Source organism: Xenopus tropicalis, chromosome 6 (genome assembly GCF_000004195.4).
Source record: "Xenopus tropicalis strain Nigerian chromosome 6, UCB_Xtro_10.0, whole genome shotgun sequence".
Lineage (NCBI taxonomy): Eukaryota > Metazoa > Chordata > Amphibia > Anura > Pipidae > Xenopus > Xenopus tropicalis.
This window is the reverse complement of record NC_030682.2, coordinates 73,720,115-73,741,991: the sequence shown is the minus strand read 5'-3', so window position 1 is coordinate 73,741,991 and position 21,877 is coordinate 73,720,115. Positions and strand designations below refer to the sequence as shown.

At 42.4% G+C, this 21,877-nt stretch overlaps 1 protein-coding gene across 3 annotated transcripts in view; it reads right to left on the bottom strand.

Annotated features, from left to right (window-relative positions):
* Positions 1-1,134: 1,134 nt before the first annotated feature.
* frrs1l (ferric-chelate reductase 1-like) overlaps positions 1,135-21,877 on the bottom strand; it is a 31,684-nt gene continuing 10,941 nt past the window's right edge. The window contains exons 6-7 of one of the 3 annotated variants that reach the window (XM_004915069.4): positions 2,435-2,568; positions 1,135-1,904 (exon numbers count right to left, since the gene is read on the bottom strand). In XM_004915069.4, coding sequence (XP_004915126.1) covers positions 1,671-1,904; positions 2,435-2,568 — 368 coding nt within the window. In that variant the 3' untranslated portion in view covers positions 1,135-1,670. Of the gene's footprint in view, positions 1,905-2,267; positions 2,352-2,434; positions 2,569-21,035; positions 21,338-21,877 lie in introns of those variants that run through there. The other 2 variants (XM_004915070.4, XM_002943247.5) reach the window with 2 other exon arrangements.

Genomic DNA, 21,877 nt, shown 5'->3' with positions numbered 1-21,877 from the left:
TTAGTGTTTTAAAGAATACGTTAATTAAAAGATTTTGAAATTAATTTTACCTAAAAATGTAAGAAATGTATATTCTATATACACTCACCAAAAGGATTATTAGGAACACCTGTTCAATTTCTCATTAATGCAATAATCTAATCAACCAATCACATGGCAGTTGCTTCAATGCATTGGTGTGCGATGGCAAGATGAATATCCTGAGCATCATGTCTGGGTTCCCCGGCTCCTCTCACGATGCTTACATCCTAAGGCAGTCCGCACTTTACGATGCTTTTGAGACAGGACAAATGCCTCACGGGTTGCTGTTAGGTAAGTATTTGTGTCACGTCTAGCACAACTTGCACACATTTGCTTTCTGTGTCCCACTGTAAAACCAGTCCCTGCCTGCCATAAGCTTGGTTTGCAATTTGGAAAGTGCCCCCTTTTTCCACTGGAAGAGCCAAAGCAGCTACTTGTAGTGTCACCTATCTAGCACAACTTGCCCACATTTACTTTCTGTGTCCCACTGTAAAACCAGTCCCTGCCTGCCATAAGCTTGTTTTGCAATTTGTAAAGTGCCCTCTTTTGCCACTGGGAGAGCCAAATCAGCTACTTGTAGTGTCACTTATCACTCTTACACTGTCACATCTGTTGCAAAAGGGCCGTGTTTTGACACAGGGAGACTGGAAGCAGCTTATTTGTTTGCAGCATCTTATTCCATCTTATTTTATTTCAGGAGACTACTGGCTACCCGTGCTCTAGGTGGCTCATCACACCCATTCACAGGCCGCGTTCACGGGCCGAGTGTGCTTTTAACGAAGCACATGTGAAAGCGCAGTCTGTGATTGAGCGGACGTTTGGGGTTCCTTAAAAGCCGGTTCCACTGCCTGGATAAATCAGGAGGCAGCCTTATGTACAGCCCCTCCAAAGTTTCCAACATTGTGGCTGCGTGTGCTGCACTGCACAATCTGGCCAACTGGCACGGCTTACCAGCCGATGTGGCCGATGACCTGGAGGACCCCATACATCCCCAAGATCCTGTCCGAGGTGTGGATGCCAGAGGGAGTGAAGTCCGGGGACAAATTGTTACAAATTACTTCTCCTGTAAGTACCTACAATCTTTAATCCCATACACAAGAAATACCAAACAACTTTGACCCAAAAAAAAGGTTTATTCTCACTTCCAAAATAATTTTTTTAAAGCAGGTTCACCAACACCTGCAACCAAATTAAAAACAAAAAAAAGAAAAAATAAAACAAAACCTAGCTAAGGAAAGCTAGGTTCCACAAATCCCTAATCTGCACAATTTATTTTCTTTTCCGAAGTTGCCTTGTTGAACCTGCAGGAGCGGGAGCTGCGCTCTCACCAGCAGCTCCACTGGTAGAGCTTGTTGGCTCTGTTGGCTTTTGGCCCTGTTGTTGGAGGGCAGCAATTTGTTGTTTCAGGAGTGAATTTTGTTCAGCCAACAGAGCCACTTTTTGTCTTTTAAGCTCTACCTGCTCCTCTTGCAGGCTCAACATGGCAGCCTCATGTTAGGCCTTACGTGCCTCGCTGGCCTGAATGAGGCTTAGCATTGCCGACTCATGTGTGGCTTGGCATGCCTGACCCTCATTGTAGGCGTTAGTGGCCACACACAAGTCGACATGCATTTGGTCCATTTTGCGCATCAGCGCTTTGTGGTGCCTGATTAGGGATTTGTGGAACCTATCTTTTTGAGGTTCCTTGGGGGCCACTCTCTCTCCTCTGGCCTGGGTTTGGAGCTGCTGCTGCTGGGGAATGTTGGCCGGCTCCTCATCCAAGAAGAAGGCCACGTCTCTGCCACCGACATGTGACCCTCTCTCACTTTCCTCCCCACTAAAGGTTTCTCCTTGAATTTCAGGATGGCGCTGTGGGGAGTGGAGCCCAAACGAGGAGCGTCCACCTTTTGAAAAAAAGAAGAAAAAACTTTATTTAATTTTTTGTTAGCTTCATGATGCAAAACAAACTTCATGGACAATGATTGTCAGTTTTGTTAAAACATGACCAAGTTTATTTTGACCAAAATATTTGTGGACATTGATTCATTCCAAATGAGGCAAAAAGGTAAAATCAAGTTGAAAAGATTGACTGTCCAAAAGTCCAAGATGAACTGACTGCACCTAACCCAGCAAGACACACTTGTCAAATAACACACCTATCTTATTAGCAATACACTGCACTTCTGGAATTGAAACAGCTGCAATATACACAGACACAATTCATTATTATGCCACTGCACAAGCCTAACACGAAACACAGGTCTAACCAAATTTGTTAAGAAAAATATCTGGAATGGGAGCAGATGACGTTTGTCTGTGTCTGCTCGGGCCAGGTGGAGTTAAAGATGAATCTGTTGGAGAAAAGATTGTTTAACATTAATCTTAAGCTTCTCTGCAAGAGTAAATACACTTGTATTACTGTCATTACACTTACCTTGGCCAACATTCCTGTCCGAATCAAAGGTGCCGGACACACCTCGTACACTCTCCCTGTGGAGAAAAGGCAGCAGCAGCTCCTCAAATCTTGTAAAATGGACCCTCTTAGCAGGCCCACCTCCAGTTCCGGATCTAAAGAAAATATACGAATGGTTTTATTGTGTTGTCTCCAATAAGCAAGCTATAACAACACAGTCACTTTTTATTACTCATTGTTGCCCCAATCAATTCACTTTACTTTCAAGTGTAACAATACTAAGGCATGCTCTGACACAAAAACTAAAAAACTATACTAAAATGCTGCAAGTTGCTGCTAAGTGGCCTTGCTAACTCCCAGGGCTCTCCCATATACTCTCTCTGTATTAACCAGTGCTTAAAGGAGAATGCAAGTCAAAATTTAAAAAGCATACTGCCCAATAGTCCTCCTATTGTTTAGTAAAAATGCCACACTTTTGGCTCACCTAATCAAATATTTACTCAGTCACACTTACTTCACATTTTCTAGAACAGGCAGCCATCTCTACCATCTCTAAAAAGGTATTCTCCCTTCCTTTCCCTCCTTGCTTCATACTGCACATGTGTTTCATTCCCTCCCCCCCTTCCCCTCTGCCAGCCTACAGGAAGGACAGAGAGATTTCAGTGATGTCACTGGAGTCTTTACACTGCTGTAGGCTGCCAGCACCATATCTCAGAGAAGCAAGCAGTGATCTGGGAATTTAGATATGCAGTAAGTACTTAAAAAGAATTCCTTTAGAATTACTTTTAATTTATATTAACCTTTCATTGTCCTTTAAGCAATAATCCTCCTTGATAAAGGAGAGTACAGGGCATTAAAGGAACAGTAACACCAAAAAATTAAAGAGATTTAAAGTAAAGAAATATAATGCACTGTTGCCCTGCACTGGTAAAAGTTGTGTGTTTGCTACAGTAACTCTACTATAGTTTATATAAATAAGCTGCTGTGTAGCCCTGGGGGCAGCCATTCAAGCTGGAATAAAGGAGAAAAGGCACAGGTTACATAGCAGATAACGGATAAGTTCTGTAGAATACAATAGTGTTTTATCTGTTATCTGCTAAGTGCCTGTGCCTTTTCTCCTTTGAATGGCTGCCCCCATGGCTACACAGTGGCATTCTTTATATAAACCATAGTAGTGTTTCTGAGGCAAACACCCCAGTTGTACCAGTGCAGAGCAGCAGTACATAATATTGGAATTTCTTTTATACACTTGAATTTTTTGGTGTTACTGTTCCTTTAAGGGGTCCGTTTACTAAAGTACGTTTCAATTGTCTAAGAGTATAGTCTATGAATAGTGGCTAACTTTAACGCCATCAAAGTAGACTATTTGATAGCAAGAATAGTGGCAAAGTTAATTTTGGCAACAGAATATTCGCAGCTATAACCTGCTTCTTTCGCCAAAATATTCGCCGCTATCACCGTTATATCGCTAAATATTTTGGCGACAGAATATTCGCTGCTATAACCTGCTTCTTTCGCCAAGATATTTGCCGCTATAGCAGCAAATATTTTGGCGACAGAATATTCAGCGCTTCAAAGTTGGTTAAGCAGCAATGTGCGTGTAAATGCCAGCGATTATAGCGGTGAATATTTTGCCAACAAAATTTACTTTGCGACTATTCTTGCTCTAAAAAGTCTACTTTTATGGCGTTAAAGTCCCTAGTGCTATGCTTTCTGCTAATCCCTATGTCAATGTCTATTCTAGCTTCTCTGTGAAATCAAATCTTCATAATGGTTTACTCGCAACTTTTTCTCATTTTCCTCTAAAAGAAAGAAAATTTGGGATTTACATCAGAGAGAATAAAGTTATCATATAGGGCAATGAGAAATTATTAGGGTGGTGCATTTTCAACTCCTATAGTGCAAATATGCGACTAATTTGAGCATATAATTTTACGCACCCTTATAATAAACGCAAGTATATTTGGCGACTATACGCACAAATACATTACAAGGTATATTTTGGCGACTGTTCGGTCACAACGTGACGTCGTTGTATTCTCGTGACACACGTGACTTGCGGCCATTTTGTCTCATAGAGCCTGCAGTGACAAGGGACCAACATGCCTGGGGTATCAGAGCTCCGACCGGAGGAGAGGCGCTACATCTGCCGCTTCCTCCTGCGCTCATCCTATGACACGCAGCTGCTGGGGACCATAGGGGTCCATGAAAAGAAGAGGGCAATCCTCCGCAAGCTGATGCGGAGGTTATGGAATAAGTTTGCCCTCGACATGGACCTTACGACTTCTCCTTCGGATATGGTCGGACATGAAGCGCAGGAGTCATGATTTAATAGCTGAAATAGTGGAAGGTAATTATTGTACTTTATTAGTGTTTTAAAGAATACGTTAATTAAAAGATTTTGAAATTAATTTTACCTAAAAATGTAAGAAATGTATATTCTATATACACTCACCAAAAGGATTATTAGGAACACCTGTTCAATTTCTCATTAATGCAATAATCTAATCAACCAATCACATGGCAGTTGCTTCAATGCATTTTGGGGTGTGGTCCTGGTCAAGACAATCTCCTGAACTCCAAACTTAATGTCAGAATGGAAAAGAAAGGTGATTTAAGCAATTTTGAGCGTGGCATGGTTGTTGGTGCCAGACGGGCCAGTCTGAGTATTTCACAATCTGCTCAGTTACTGGGATTTTCACGCACAACCATTTCTAGGGTTTACAAAGAATGGTGTGAAAAAGGAAAAACATCCAGTATGCGGCAGTCCTGTGGGCAAAAATGCCTTGTTGATGCTAGAGGTCAGAGGAGAATGGGCCGACTGATTCAAGCTAATAGAAGAGCAACTTTGACTGAAATAACCACTCGTTACAACGAGTGTGCAGTGTGAGTATGCAGCAAAGCATTTGTGAAGCCACAACACGCACAACCTTGAGGCGGATGGGCTACAACAGCAGAAGACCCCACCAGGTACCACTCATCTCCACTACAAATAGGAAAAAGAGGCTACAATTTGCACGAGCTCACCAAAATTGGACAGTTGAAGAAAAATGTTGCCTGGTCTGATGAGTCTCGATTTCTGTTGAGACATTCAAATGGTAGAGTCAGAATTTGGCGTAAACAGAATGAGAACATGGATCCATCATGCCTTGTTACCACTGTGCAGGCTGGTGGTGGTGGTGTAATGGTGTGGGGGATGTTTTCTTGGCACATTTTAGGCCCGTTAGTGCCAATTGGGCATTGTTTAAATGCCACGGCCTACCTGAGCATTGTTTCTGACCATGTCCATCCCTTTATGACCACCATGTACCCATCCTCTGATGGCTACTTCTAGCAGGATAATGCACCATGTCACAAAGCTGGAATCATTTCAAATTGGTTTCTTGAACATGACAATGAGTTCACTGTACTAAAATGGCCCCCACAGTCACCAGATCTCAACCCAATAGATCATCTTTGGGATGTGGTGGAACTGGGAGCTTCGTGCTCTGGATGTGCATCCCACAAATCTCCATCAACTGCAAGATGCTATCCTATCAATATGGGCCAACATTTCTAAAGAATGCTTTCAGCACCTTGTTGAATCAATGCCACGTAGAATTAAGGCAGTTCGGAAGGCGAAAGGGGGTCAAACACCGTATTAGTATGGTGTTCCTAATAATCCTTTTGGTGAGTATATATCAATCTGTATACTATATACTAATTGTTCAGTAGACCCATGAAGTTCATATTTAGAATGTTTTGCTATCCCACCGGCGATTTACATTCTAGCCCTTAGGGGGCCTTATGCCACATAATACACATAGCGGGTGCTTACTGTATATGCTCGAGTATAAGCCTAGTTTTTCAGCACCCAAAATGTGCTGCAAAAGTCCCCTCCAGACTAGCACTCTCTGTCCTTTGTGTGCAAATTAGGCCACCCGCAACCAGACCCTCAAGTGCCATGGCCCGCTCCCAAATTCATCTACCATCCTCACTTGTCCCATTTGGCACTAGACATTGCACTTTATATTCTATATAAACTACAGTGGATATAAAATGTCAGGTTCCTGTGCTGTACAAAAATGAGACAAAGATAAATCATTTCAGAACTTTCAGACCTATAAACTGTACCACTCAATTGAAAAACAAACTGTAATCTTTTAGGTGGAGGGAAGAAAACCAAAAAAAAAATGTGGTTGGATAAGTGTGCACACCCTCTTCTAACTGGGGATGTAGCTGTATTCAGAATTAAGCAATCACATTCAAAATCATGTGAAATAGGAGTCAGCATACACCTGCCATCATTTAAAGTGCCTCTGATTAACCCCAAATAAAGTTCAGCTGCTCTAGGTCTTTCCTGACATTTTTTTAGTCGCATCCCACAGCAAAAGCCATGGTTCACAGAGAGCTTCCAAAGCATCAGAGGGATCTCATTGTTAAAAGATATCAGTCAGAAAAGGGTACAAAAGAATTTCCAAGGCATTAAATATACCATGGAACACAGTGAAGACAGTCATCATTGTCACGGCCAGGAAGACAGGTCGATGCAAGCAAGCCCACAAACGTCCCACACTAACGGAGGCTTGCCTGAGGATGGGGCCAGGAAGCATGGAAGTGGAGAGATGCCGGAGAGCCAAACGAAGTACAACGGGATCAGGCAAGAGAATAGTCAGACAGGTCCAGGTCGAGGCGGGCAGAACAGGTTCAGAAGCAAAGGTCAGGCAAGGTTCAAAACGAAGAAACAGGATCAGGATAAATGCCAGGCACAAGAGTTAACTTGATAACCAAGCAAAGATGGTGAGTTCTAGGTGAGTATTTAAACTAACAGGATGACGCTAATACACGAGGACGCACACTGAACTGTGTCACTTGCGTGCGGACGCACGTCGCCGAACTGTCGCACCACGAACGTTCTTTTGTGCGCAAGCGTGCTAATCGAGCCCATGTGGACGGCGGACACCCTTACATTGCCCCCTCCCGAGGAGCGGTCTGCGAACGCAAACCATAGTCTTAGTAGAATGCTTCCGGTGGAACTTTGAGCAAAGCAGAGTGAAAGACTGGATGAATATGCCAGGAGTGAGGAAGCTGAAAGATGAAAGGGAGATCTTGATTTGTAGAGCATCGCATAACGACTTTCATAAACGAGAAGTAAATTGTGTTCCTCTATCCAACACTACTTTGTCGGGAACTCCATGAAGTCTGACAACCTCTTTGATAAATGCCTCTGCAGTGAGAGCCGCTGACGGAAGTTTGGAAAGAGGAACAAAGTGAGCCATCTTGGTTAATCTGTCAACGATGACAAAGATAGTCGTATTGCCATTGGAAGGTGGCAGCTCAGAGATAAAGTCCATAGAGACTGAACCCCACGGTCTTGTGGGAACAGGTAATGGGATTAGTAGACCCATCGGCTTAGTATGTGAACTCTTTGTTCTTGAACAGATGTCACAAGATTTTACGTAAGTAGCACAGTCAGAATGTAAAGTTGGCCACCAGAAAAACCTAAATGCTAAAACGATGGTTTTCTTAATTCAAAAACAAAACTTCTTTGGCACAAAAATTTTGTCCTTGAAGAAAAATAACCCATTTCTGGCCACAAGATCAGGCTCGGAGGGTACATTCATGCCATAGGCGGAGGGTGACTTTTTTGTTTGGGGAGGCTAAAGATGGGCCATACAGAGTCTGACCTATAGCTAATGTGAGACTTAGTGGATTCGCTACTGGTGTAAAAAATTAACTTCCCAACTACCTCTTGCTGTTCCCACTGACTCCCAGGGATACTGTCAAAAGTGTGGGTGCGGGTGCTTTTTTTAACCCTAAAATGCTTAGGATGTAAAAGCATTCATACCTGCACTTCTGTTAGGGGTTCTCCATCCATTTGTGTTTGTGATCAGTTAGCTTCAAGGGGTAGTTCACATTTAAATTAACTTTTAATATAAGGTAGACATTGATATTCTGAGACAATTTGCAATTGGTCCTCTTTTATTTTTAATGGTTTTCCGGTTATTTAGCTTATTGTTCAGCAGCTCTCTATTTGGTATTTCAGCAGCTATCTGGTTGCTAGGGTCTTATTTACCAGGTAGTGGTTTAAACAAAAGATGGGAATATGATTAGTTTAAGGGGCCTCCATGGAAAAATAAAACTGTAGCTTCACAGAGCAATACTTTTTGGTCAGTGACCCTCATTTGAAAGCTGGAAAGAGGCAGAAGCGAAAGGCAAATTATTCAAAAACTATAAAACATTAACTAGGAAGACCAATTGCAAAGTTGCTAGGAATAGGCCATTCTATACCATACTACAAGTTAACTTAAAAGTGAACCTCCCCTTTAAATGTGTTTTATAGAGAGAGAGGCAGGTACTGACATCCCAGGCACGTTATATACAGTGAGACGCAGTCTTTATATACAAAACCAGCATATTATATGCCATGAGGAGCAGTGGGTACTGATGGCAGATATTCAAGCCCTGGCACTATAACACTGGCACGGATACACTGTAACTAACTAGAGATGAAAAAAACAATGACAAAAGTAAAACAAAAATAGAAAGTGTAAAAAAACATAACAAATATATAAAAGCACAATGAGCTTTGTCAGGGGGAAAAGTTAACTTACCCTCCATCTGTTAGGGTAGGGGATAGGGATATTATAGATGTCAGGTGACAAAAAACCATTTAATTTCAGCTAGAGGGTCAGTCTTTAGAACATATACAGTATAGTACTTGTGTATAGTACCTGTGGGATGAAAACTGCAGCAAAAGTTCAAAGTTTGTTCTTGGGTAAAGTTTACAGCCTGCAGATTCTTCTTTTTTTAGTCTCCCCAAGCCTCCCCAAGCCTTATTGAAAATCCGCCTATGATTCATGCTACACTCTTGCTTAATCTCGTCAATAAGGGAATACTGTACACACAAAAAGTGGTGTGGCTGAAGACTTTGTGAAAAGTCTATTATAAATTTTCTGTAGAAATTTGCAAATCCTATGAAGCCTTGCACCTCTTTTCTTGAAGTAGAAGCGGGCCAGTTCAGGAGAGCAGCAATCTTTTTTTGATCCATTTGAATCTCTCCAGGGGAAATTACAAACCCCAAAAATTCAATAGAGGATTTATGGAACTCGCATTTTTCAAATTTGACATATACAGTAATTGATGAGCACGAAGACGAGAAAACACTTTCTTCATATGGACCAGGTGTTCAGGGAGAGAATTAGAGAAAATAAGAATGTCATTGAGATAAATAATAATGAAAATGTCCAGGAAATCCCGAAAGACATCATTGAGAAAATGTTGAAACGTAGCTGGGGCATTACCAAACACTCGAAATGCCCATATCTGGTGCGGAAGGCTGTTTTCCACTCGTCCCCTTTGCGGATCCTTACCAAATTATATGCCCCTCTTAAATCCAGCTTAGAGAAAACCGTAGCCATTCCAAGACGTTGAAAAAGTTCTGGTATAAGAGGCAAAGAATAACGGTTTTTAATGGTGATTTTGTTGAGTTCCCAATTGCCAATACAGGGCCTTTATGAATAGTCTTTCTTTTCCACAAAGAATATCCCTGCTCCAGCAAGCGAAGTGGAAGGACGAATGAATTTCTTAGCTAGGTTCTCATCAATGTATCCACCTTTAGTTCTGGCTCAGCCAACGGGTAAATGATGATGCAACCCGTGTCCCAATTTATTACTGGGTTGTGCTTACGTAACCAGGGCAGACCAATAATTATGGGAGACAGTGGCGAAGTCACAATATCAAAACTTAAATATTCATGATGAGCTTTATTTTGGGTGAGTGACAAAGAAATGGATTCATGCAAAATGGGACCAGAGCTTATAGGAGAACCATCAGCAACTCGTAAGAAAACCAGGAATTGTTTCTTCTTGAAAGGAATTTGATTAATCTCTGCAACTCAAGAGTCAAAAAAAACACCCACTAGCTCCAGAATCAAGTATGGCTGGAAGGACTAGAGTCTTGTTTCCCAGCTGTAAAGAAATGGACAGAGTTAATAACGGAGCAAACATGTATTGGGGAGAATCACTCTTTAAGATAGGATCCTTACATGGACAAGTAGGACAGTCACGGAGCAGGTGACCAGCAAGTCCACAAAGTCCCAAATGATATTGGGACTGGTACTGTGGCAGTACGATTGGGGGGTCATCATATAAAACTGCCAATGTTTGGAAAAAGAAATCCACCGAAAGTAGGGAAGTAGGGAAAGTAGGGAAGTCCACAAAGTCCCAAACGATATTGATGTTTTATAGCCGCTTGATTCCAATCCATGTCTGAGGCGTATTTTCGGAATTCCACGGTGTAGTCCTCAACTGGTCTGGTCCCTTGGTGTAAGTTTCTTAAAGCTGCTTTGGCTGTGGCAGTACGATTGGGGGTCATCATATAAAACTGCCAATGCTTGGAAAAAGAAATCCACCGAAAGTAGGGAAGGGCTACGTTGTTCCATAAGATGAAAAGCCCAGGACTGGGGCTCCCCCTGAAGCAGAGAAACAACAACTCCCACTTTGATTTGTTCACTGGAGTACATTCTAGGTTTGAGAGAAAACAAGAGCTTGCAATCGTTAGTAAAGGTTCGGAATATCTTTCGGTCACCAGAAAACTTTTCAGGCATGGCCACCTTAGGCTCAGGGGCTGACGGAGCCGGAACAGCAGCAGCGGGAGGAGAAGGAGGAGCCGGACCAGGTACCGGTGGTCGCAAGGTGCGTAGTTGCTCCTGGACTTGGCTATATCCACCCTGAAGCTCTCTCACTACCTGTGTCAGGGAAGCGATTTGCTGGGCAAGGGTAGAGAGAGGAGAAGGTTCTTCCTCCCTGTCCATGGCTTGGTTATACTGTCAAGGCCAGGAAGACAAGTCGATGCAAGCAAGCCCACAAACGTCCCACACTACCGGAGGCTTGCCTGAGGATGGGAACAGGAAGCACAGAAGTGGAGGGAGACCGGAGAGCCAAACGAAGTACAATGGGATCAGGCAAGAGAATAGTCAGACATGTTCAGGTCGAGGCGGGCAGAACAGGTTCAGAAGCAAAGGTCAGGCAAGGTTGAAAACGAAGAAACAGGATCAGGATAAACGCCAGGCACAAGAGTAAACTTGATAACCAAGCAAAGATGGTGAGTTCTAGGCAACTATTTAAACTAACAGGATGGCGCCAATACAGGAGCACTTGTGTCAAGACGCACACTGAACTGCGTCCAACATTAAAGGAGCTGCAGGAATATCTGGAAAATGCTGGCTGTGTGGTACATTTGACAACAATCTCCCGTATTCTTCATATGTCTGAGTTATGGGGTAGAGTGGCAAGATGAAAGCCTTTTCTTACAAAGAAAAATATCCAAGCCAGGCTACATTTTGCAAAAACACATCTGAAGTCTCCCAAAAGCATGTGGGAAAAGGTGTTATGGTCTGATGAAACCAAGGTTGAACTTTTTGGCCATAATTCCAAAAAATATGTTTGGCACAAAAACAATACTGCACATCACCAAAAGAACACCATAACCATAGTAAAGCATGGTGGTGGCAGCATCATGCTTTGGGGCTGTTTTTCTTCAGCTGGAACTGGGGCCTTAGGTAAGGTAGAGGGAATTATGAACAGTTCCAAATACCAGTCAATATTGGCACAAAACCTTCAGGCTTCTGCTAGATAGCTGAACATGAGGAGGAACTTCATCTTTCAGCATGACAACGACCCAAAGCATACATCCAAATCAACAAAGGAATGGCTTCACCGGAAGAAGATTAAAGTTTTGGAATGACCCAACCAGAGCCCAGACCTGAATCCGATTGAAAATCTGTGGAGTGATCTGAAGAGGGCTGTGCACAGGAGATGCCCTCGCAATCTGACAGATTTGGTGTGTTTCTGCAAAGAAGAGTGGGCAAATCTTGCAAAGTCAAAGTGTGCCATGCTGATAGACTCATACCCAAAAAGAGTGCTGTAATAAAATCAAAAGGTACTTCAACAAATTATTAGTTTAAGGGTGTGCACACTTATGCAACCACATTATTTTAATTTTTTTGGTTTTCCTCCCTCCACCTATCAGTTTGTTTTTCAATTGAGTGGTACAGTTTATAGGTCACATTAAAGGTGGAAAAAGTTCTGAAATTATTTATCTTTGTCTCATTTTTGTACTGCACAGGAACCTGACATTTTATCAGGGGTGTGTAGACTTTTTATATCCACTGTATATATAGTTATGAAGGATTTTGTGTTTTAGCTTGGTTGCTGATTGAGCTAAGGGGGTAGTACTCTTAAGGTATCATTGTTGATACCATATTGTTTTTGTTGACCCTCTTCTCTACTTACAGAGCTAGTTTACTGTTTTTCTTTGAAATAAACCATATACCCCACAGATGCCTCATTTAATGTTATTTTATATTTTTTATTTTGAAACTTAGCAGTAGCTGCTGCATTTCCCACCCTAGGCTTATACTCAAGTCAATAAGTTTTTCCAGTTTTCTTAGGTAAAATAAGGTATTTTGGCTTATACTCGGATCGTCTTATACTCGAGTATATATGGTATATTGCTGTAGCCAGAGCTGTCAGACCCAGGCCCGGATTTGTGGAGAGGCCACAAAGGCCCGGACCTAGGGCGGCACAAACCTGGGGGCGGCATGCCGCCCCGCCGCACCAAAATCTTAAAATTTTTGTTCCCATACGGAGCAATGGGGACTTCTCCTCACTGCACCGTATGCAAGTGCGACCTTCCGCGCATGCGCACTCCCTATGTTCACACATGCGCACTCCGGGGAGGGTTTGTCCGGGGGCGGCCTCGGGGCAGCCAGATTGGAAATCCGGCCCTGGTCAGACCTGAAAATTCAAATGCACTATTTTCATTTGGGTGCCTCTGTACACCAAATAGTTTGGTAAATCTATGCATATTGGGCATCAAACTGTTCAGTAGACCACTGACATTTATATTTAGGATGTTTTATGTTGATATGTTACGAAATGTGGGATATATATAATGGGGCAAAATGCAAGCTTTGTGATGATTTTCAGAAATTTCATAAAAACCGTCATGTTTAGCATAGCTTTGGAGTTTGGTATTTTGCAGTAGAAAGATGTATTTAGCCATTTTTGTTTTGTCAGAATGTGTACTTTTGGAAAATATAAGGTTCTAGGATCTCTGTACTGTTAAGGGTCTTATGGCACATAATACACACACCGGGAGCTGAAATTGCACCTGCTAGTGCGTCAGATGTGAAAATTCATATGCACTATTTTCACCTGGGTGCCTCTGTACATCACATAGTTATGGTAAATCTATGCATATTGGGCATCAAACTATTCAGTAGACATCTTGACATTCATATATAGAATGTTTTATTTTGATATGTTATGAAATATGGGGTACATAATGGGACCAAATGCAAGCTTTGTGAAGATTTTCAGAAATTTCATTAAAATTTCCAGATTTGGAAAGCACTTTTTGAATGCAACCTAATATCAGAGCCAGCCCAAAATCCAATACTAAACCTTGTTATTCAAAATTAGCTTGTCTTTACTTTGTTCTTTTGGCTAAAGTGAGTAGTATAAGTGTAGGGATCCCAAGATTTGGGCCCCTTAGGTTGGGTTCCCCTTTAGACAGGCCTTTATGGGTTATGGACACCTAAAGGTGGTCCTAGCTTTTTATGTGTGAAAAGGGAGTTTCCTTGTTATTCAGCAGCAACCACTAGGTGGCAGTGTGCTGCAATATAAAAAGGGATGACACCTATTTTGTGTAAGGTTTTAGTCCTGGAACCTCCCTCTGTGAAGAGGTTAGCTACAGGCTGGAGTTCTAGATTAGGAAGTTTATATTATAGTTCGCTCTAGGAGTGACAGACAGGAATATCTAGAAAGGGCAGACGGATGCCCCACCAGGAGGTAGCGAGGTTAAGACCTCCCAGCATTCATCAGCAGAGTTCAGGGTAACTAAGTGGCCAGCTGAGGTGGAAGCAAGGGACCACATAGAGAGATTTCCTAAGCAAGGGGTATCCTGGCGTGAGTACCGGGGAGAGGCCTCAGGGAGTGTCGCTCTGGCGGGAGTACCGGGTAGAGTCCTAAGAGAGGGTCTTCTGGCATGAGTACTGGGGGGAGCTCCCAAAGAGGGTCTTCTGGCAGGAGTACCGGGGGTAAGCCCAAGTGAGAGGGTCTCCAGAGAGAAGTAAAGGAGAATACCTGAACTGCATGATACATTCTTGCAACAAATAAACAAGTTATCTGGTTCATCAGCATATCCTGCCTCTTGGTCTATTCATCATAGAGTGGATCCTCAACTGCCTGGTAGGCAGCTACCCCAAGGAGGGCAAGGTACTGGGAGTTGCAGGGAGTCCCTGTCTAAGGAGGACAGTACAGAGTTTCCCAGGGAGGGAGTTACAGTTCAACCTGTCCCTACCCTGGGTGGAGGCACGCCAAGTAACAGCAATATTATAACTGCCCCCCATAGTAAGCGGGGACACAGGGCTTCTGTTAGCCCCACACGCATACAATTGCGTGGCAAAAGAAGCAGCACCATATCAAGTAGGCTACATAAGTAAGACATTTAATAAGACTGGATGCTAGTACAGGTATGGGATACGTTATCTGGAAACCAGGTATCTAAAAAGGTCATCTCCCATAGACTCCAAATAATTTTTCTGTAATAATAAAATTTGTAAGATAGAATGAATCCTTATTGCAAGCAAACCAATCTTATTGGCTTTATTTAATATTTAAATGTTTTTTTAGTAGACTTAAAGTATGGAGATCCAAAATACACCAGGTCCCAAGCATTCTGGATAACAGGTCCCATACCTGTAGACAGGGCTGTCATCAGAAATCACAGGGCCCCGTACAACAAAATTATCAGGGCCCCCAGGGGCACCTTGAAACCAACAAGAGCGAGACTAGGGGAACTCTTTGCTATGTGGGGGCAACAAATCTCACGAAAATACCTCTCCCTTCTTACACATTTTTCAGCAATTATGCTGAATTGCCCCATGTAAGGTGTTTTATATGCTGTGATGTGTATATGTTGGTGAAGGGAGTGGTATTTTCAGAAGATCTGTCGCTCGTGCGTAGCACATGCTACCATGGGCAACAAATCTCATCAGCCAATGTCCCTAGGACAAGAATCTCAAACTGCAGATGATAAAAAAAGTATACTTATACTGTTGCGCCACTGCTGCCTTGCTATGTACACAAGCAGCCTAGTGCTCAGTTATAGAAAAAATGTGCAAGTTCAAAATTCTGCTCACTTTCTCTTGTTGTTTTTGCTGTTCTCTGATTTCTGCTTTATGATGTTTTTCTGTCCTGCTTTATCCCACTATCCTATGTATTTTCGTCTTCCAGCATTTCAGCTCTTATATACGTATCCTACTTTTCTTCTCTCTTAATCTTTCTTTGTCTATATTTCACCCACACTCTCACCTCTGCTACCCACTTCTTTAGTTTTCTCTACATTAGTTTCTCTCTCCCTTTCTGTTTCTTCCAATCTCTTCACTTTGCCATTCACCATATTATTCTGGCTAACACTTTTTCTTACCTCTGCCTTGTTTTTTTCATCCTTATCTCTATGGGGGCGGGCTGGACCAATCCGGGCTAGGGCTGGCTTGGCCAATTGGGTTGGGGGTGGGCTGGGTCACTCAGAAATGGGTCAGGCAGTGCTGCAAGCTGGGGTAAAGTAAAAGATCCTAGTTTTAGGTGCTGACAGCAGGGAGACCCAGCTAATACAAGTGCAGCACAGCTGGGCCCAAACTCACCGGGCCTGGAACGATTTTCCCCCCTGTACCCTAAGAGAGGATGAGTAAGACAGGATGTTCCGCAGCGTGTGCCATCCCACCGGCGACTTACATTTTCGCCGGTGAGATGGTAGTTCAGGGAGATTAGTCGCCCGTGACAAGGGAGATTTGTCGCGGTCGACTAATCTCCCCGTGTGCCAGAGCCCTAAATGTACATTAATTATTACCTATAGGTCATTGTCATGCCAGCATAGTATTTCCCTGGCATGTCCAGAGTTAAACTTGGCAGCATTTGGCTGTGTGTCCACAAGAGACTGTTAATTAATTAAATATGCAACAAGGGACTGTGGAAAGGTGACAAATTTATCTGGGCTACAAGACTATTCGGAGCCAGGCCAGTTTGGGGGAAAGCTGGGGCAATTGGTTTCTTTGATCTGTTGATCAAAGAAAGGCAATTGTGGACCTAAAACAGCAGGAGGGAACAGATATGAGAAAATATGGATTATAGAAAGGGATCCATATCTCCTTTACTTTAGGGTTCATATAAGTTATGTCCTTTGGCTCTATAAAGATCCCACGTAACTTGTATAAATGCTTGAGCCTAGTTGACTGCTAGCAGGAGAGTGTGTTTGACTGTAATTTAACCCTTTGACTGCTAGAGTGCTTGTTGAATTAATAGAAGCTAACCCTAACTACAGTGAAAGAGAGTGTGTGATACATTTGTGTATTAGGAAATAGTACATGTTTTAAAGAGCAGGGAGATAGTCAGATTAGGTTTCTGTCACCTGTTAATGATAGATGGTGGCAGCGAATAGTTATTTGGGGTGGTGGTGTGTTTGGGGGTGTCTGACGTTAGTCTAACCTGTGTGAAAGGTGAGTGTAACCCATTGTTTCCCTGTCCCGGTGTCTCCTGCGTCTGAGTGTGGCGTGTTCCTGACAGTCATGTTGATTGTTTTTTGCTTTTGTAAGTAATGGTTACTTGATTGTCTCTCCTTAACCAACCTGTCAGTTATAGCTTCTAATGCTAACGGATGACTGGTGCAAACATATGGCAGCCCCCTCACAGAGGAAAATGGGGGATCATATAGGTAATGTAAAATAATCAGGCAAATACTTTTGAGGCAAAAGTATAAATATCATGCAAAGACAATATCATGATAGATGTAAAAAAAAAGATTTAATTTCTGGTGTCAGTATCCCTTTAAGCTTACAAAATTAGTTGTACAGGTATCGGACTAAGATTGGGATCAAGTGCAAGGTATTTTTTTATTATTACAGAGAAAAAGGGAATCATTTTTAAAAATGTGAATTGTTTGATTAAAATGGAGTCTATAGGAGATGGTCTTTCCGTAATTCAGAACTTTCTGGATAATGGGTTTCCGGATAAGGGGTCCGATACCTCTGCAATTAATTTTGTAAGCTTAAGAGAGATACTGACACCAGGTATACAGGTATCCTTAGTGGAGCCAAAACAATCCTATTGGGTTTAATTACTGTTTAAATATTTTTTTTAGCAGACATAAGGTAGGAGATCCAAATTACGGAAAGACCCCTTATCTGGAATACTCCAGGTCCCTAGCATTCTGGATAAAGTGTCCCATACCTGTAATAGCATTACAGTGCATCTAAGTTTCCATGGTCCCGCGGCAGATGGGGTCCCCATCTTGGATTTGGCTTCCTCCATTGTTGACTCAGCTATGATGTACAGGGCTTCTAATTGATCCATGCGTCATCATTACAGGAAATCTATATTTACTCTTTGCATGGTAAACCATGTGCGTTCCACATGCCAAGTGTGCAATCAGAGGGGATATTGGTTTGAGCCCAACACACCCTTTACTCAGGTTGTCAAGGAATTTTTCTGCTGCTAAAGGTGGCCATACACATAGCAATTATGATCTTTTGTGCGACCATTGGTCTCATGAAAGATCGTTCCCCCCCTTCTCTGACATTCAGGGCTGAATCGTCAGATATGGAGGTGGAAACAATAGAAATCTCCACCTGGCGATTCAGCCCTGAATGCAGATTTTGTTTGTGTGGCATGAAAATCTTTTAACCCGGCTGATTGACAAGACGCGCAATATCTACAGCCTTTGCGATATTGGTCGTCTCCTCGATCCGCCATACACGCACCGAATATCGTAAAAAATACGTTTTCGTAAGATATCATTGGTGCGTGGATGGCCAGCTTAACAAAGGTCACATGAAGATTCTCTCAAAAGGATATGTAAGCAGTATTAATGTCCCTTTACAAGGTCATTATTTCAATTTCCATTCTTTTATATACATATATACATATGCAATATGACATGCAAATGAGAACAAAAAAATGACCTTTGAACAAACCTGCAGTTCCCAGGAGTATATATTTAAATAATCTATAGCTTGGCTATTTCCCTATGGGACCAAGCTGGAAATCATATCCTTTTAAATGTCACGCATACAAGCAGACTATTTATAACACTGTGTTGCATGTTTCACCTGGCATCCACTGCCACTACTCTGTTGTCCAAATATTCATTTCATATATCTACTAGCTTTTCCCTTCCTCAACCTGCGTTTTTCTCACATTGTGTGATCCATTGCCATTTCCTCTGCCTCTTTCTTACTTCAGTGCTTACTTCACCCACACCTCCTGTTTGCATGCCCAGCCCCCTTTTTTCCAGGTGAGAGCTCATGCCAGGCCCCCACTCCCTCCACTGAATACTAGAGGTGATGGCAGTCCAGCGGGTAGAAGGTAGTGTGCAATAAGCTGCTTATTCCCCACACTTCCCGGTCCCTGCCCAAGAGGAGGATAATGGCGATAGCTGAAGTGCAGAGACTGGGAGTAGCAGAAGTGATTGGATGATACCAGTCAGGATTCTGCTCCTGCTTGCCAGTTCTGTTTCAATTTAAAGAGGATGTAGTCATTTTTAAAATGCATATATAGGTTCTTAGCACTCAATTATAAAACTTTGTAATATGTCTTGTACCTGTTTTGAGATACAAGCAATCTTTGTATAGCTTTCTTTTCTCTTCCTTGATTGGAATCCTTGGCTGTTGGCTGTCCTGTTTGCATGATGCTTGTATCTCAGAACAGATACAACATTTTAAAGGAGAAGGAAAGGCTAATAAAGAGTTAATCTCAAGCTGCAGGCATACCTTTAGTTATCTCAGTAGTGCCCTTAAGTCTCCCCATATTTCAGGAAGAAAAAACGCTGAGCTGTGTAAAGAAGATTCCCAGAATGCATCGCTCCTGCACTAAGACCAGCTCCTGAGTAAGCGTATGCGCATTTACCTTATGCTGTGAGCGCACCTTCAGTCTCACAAGCAGGAGCGCTCGCGTCTAGGGGAGGGAGAGGATTTGCAAATGCGCATTAACTTAACAGCACCATGCTGGACTAATTTAAATATCCAACATGGCAGCCGCAATACATGATAAAGAGCGCTTACAAACATCGGCGAGTGCTCTCAAAATACTTACAGAAAAGGTAAAAAAATGTAGCGATCAGCTACAGGGACATGAGGCCTATGTATGTATGGGGGGGGGGGGTCACACATTTAACCCTTTCTTTCTCCTTTAAAGAGACATGTAGGGACCCATAGGGTTTCGTTCCCCTATGGCTTTAAACCCTACCTCTTCACATATTCTACTGTTACTAGGCAGAGTCCTATATATCTAGTTTGCACTATACTTATACCCTATTGGTTAGTTTGGTTGTTCACACCCCTTGCAGACTGATATAGTGTCTGGCAAGGAGGTGTGACTTCTTCTTTGGCTGCCTCTGCTTCTCAGGTGAAGGACCACTGAGCAGAACATAGGCCCCAGAAAAGCAATTTACCCCAGAGGACACCATACCCTCTGGAGAAGTCGGGGACAGGGCCCCGTGAATGAGGTTAAGCAAGCATAGCAGATTTGTCATAGCACTTTCTAGGAAAGTGATATACTGTAGTTAGCTCTAGTAAGCAAGGCCAGTCTAATAGCCCCACCAAAGGAGAGTTAGTTCTGGCAGTATCCTACCATCCGGCAATGTTGTCCGTGTAGGGCCACGGAGTAGAGATAGGTGACAGGTTAGAATAAACCCTGATCCCTGCTTACCTGGAGGACTCATACACTAGAGGTTATCAACCTGAGGGACAAGATATCTTCCCAGGCTACCTCCACAGGGGTATCAAGCTGAAAGGTGTATTTACCCTGCCCAGACCAAGAGGTGGGATAAAACGGTGTACCCCCTCTATTTCTTCCTCAGAGTGTACTATCAAGTAACATCTACCTCCACTTGCTTGTGAGTATGTGATAACCCTGCAATCCAATTGTTGTGAACAATAAACTGTACTATAGTTAAACTACAAGAACCTTTCTGGCATACATCTTTACTAAATTGCACTACACAGCTATAGTTAGTTGTAGTTTAACTACACCCTTGTTCCGTCAGGTATCTTCCACCTAGCGAAGGCCCATCCTGTTTAAGAGAGTCGCAATGTATCCCATGCTCTAACCTTAACACTAGCCTGGGTTTTGTCCTAATATAGCCAAACAAGTGTTACAGATGTATATTACAAAGTTTTATAATTTAGTGCTAAAAACTCATATCTGTATTTTTTCAAAAACAAAATCTTTATATCCCCTTTAATGTATTTCTGTTCTGTAAGTGTAGTCTCTGTCTGTCCTAGCTTTCTAACTTCTGCAAAGTGATAATAAAGAATTTGGACAGGTGCAGGGAGTTGTGTTCCATAGACAATGACCTTGCTGGCTAGACTGTTAGTTCAAACTAACATGTGGTGAAACTGGTTCTGCTATATTGGTCAAATATTATAAGTTCTGTAAAATGCGGGAAAGGGGTGTATACAACTTTTATGGAAGGAAAAGAGCTAAGTGAAGTGCTACATTAAAATACAAAGGCCTTCAGATTATAATGGAGCTGCAAACTGTCCATCCTTCAAAGAAATTATTAGTAAACATTGAGGCCAAAATAACTTTAGTATATTTTTACTGGAAATTCCATACTTGAGGTCACCATAGCATAACATGGCATAACAATGTCCCAAGCAAAAGAGTACAGAAAGGACACTGACATTTTGGCAACTTCAGACTGAAACAATTTATGGGGTTCCCATCAACAAATAGAATGTTAGTGCAACTATGAGAAGAAGACAAAAAGGAGAAGAGAAGGTCTGATAAGCTGCTGAAGGCATAAAAATATCTTCATATCGGTAAATGCTCACTACATTCTCTGACACTGGAGGTGAGTCAATGTCGTGCCGTGTTATAGATCCTGATAGAAGCAAAAGAGAAAAAAAAAATAATCCTGTAAACACTTTCTATGATACACAGCAACAGGCTATTCTGTACCAGTGGCGTAACTATGGAGGATGCAGCCCCCACAATTGAGGGGGGTTCCAGACTGCAAAGGTCTGCTTCTCTATTGTTGCATATAAATTCCTGCTCCCTGTTGGCTCTCAGGTGGGAGAGTGGTTGGGGAGCAGGAACTTATATTCAAGTTGGCAGAGGGATGAGTTTACTATTCTCCCTCCCCTTACGCCACTATTGTGTACTGTCAGAATATACAGCTGGAAATAACTATCCATAGGCAGAACTCCTGGTTTAGTTTTTAAATTCTTGCAAGAACCGAGAAACAAAGAGCAACTTCTCTTGCACGGCTGATACCCAGCTCTGATTCTGTTCTGATACTCTAGAATTGTCCTTGAAAAAATTACATATTGCATACTTGCATACATATCCTGGGACATCTTTTAGTTCCTGAACAAAACTAAGTTGTGCTAAACAGGGCCTGAGGCTTGAAGTGACATAGTAC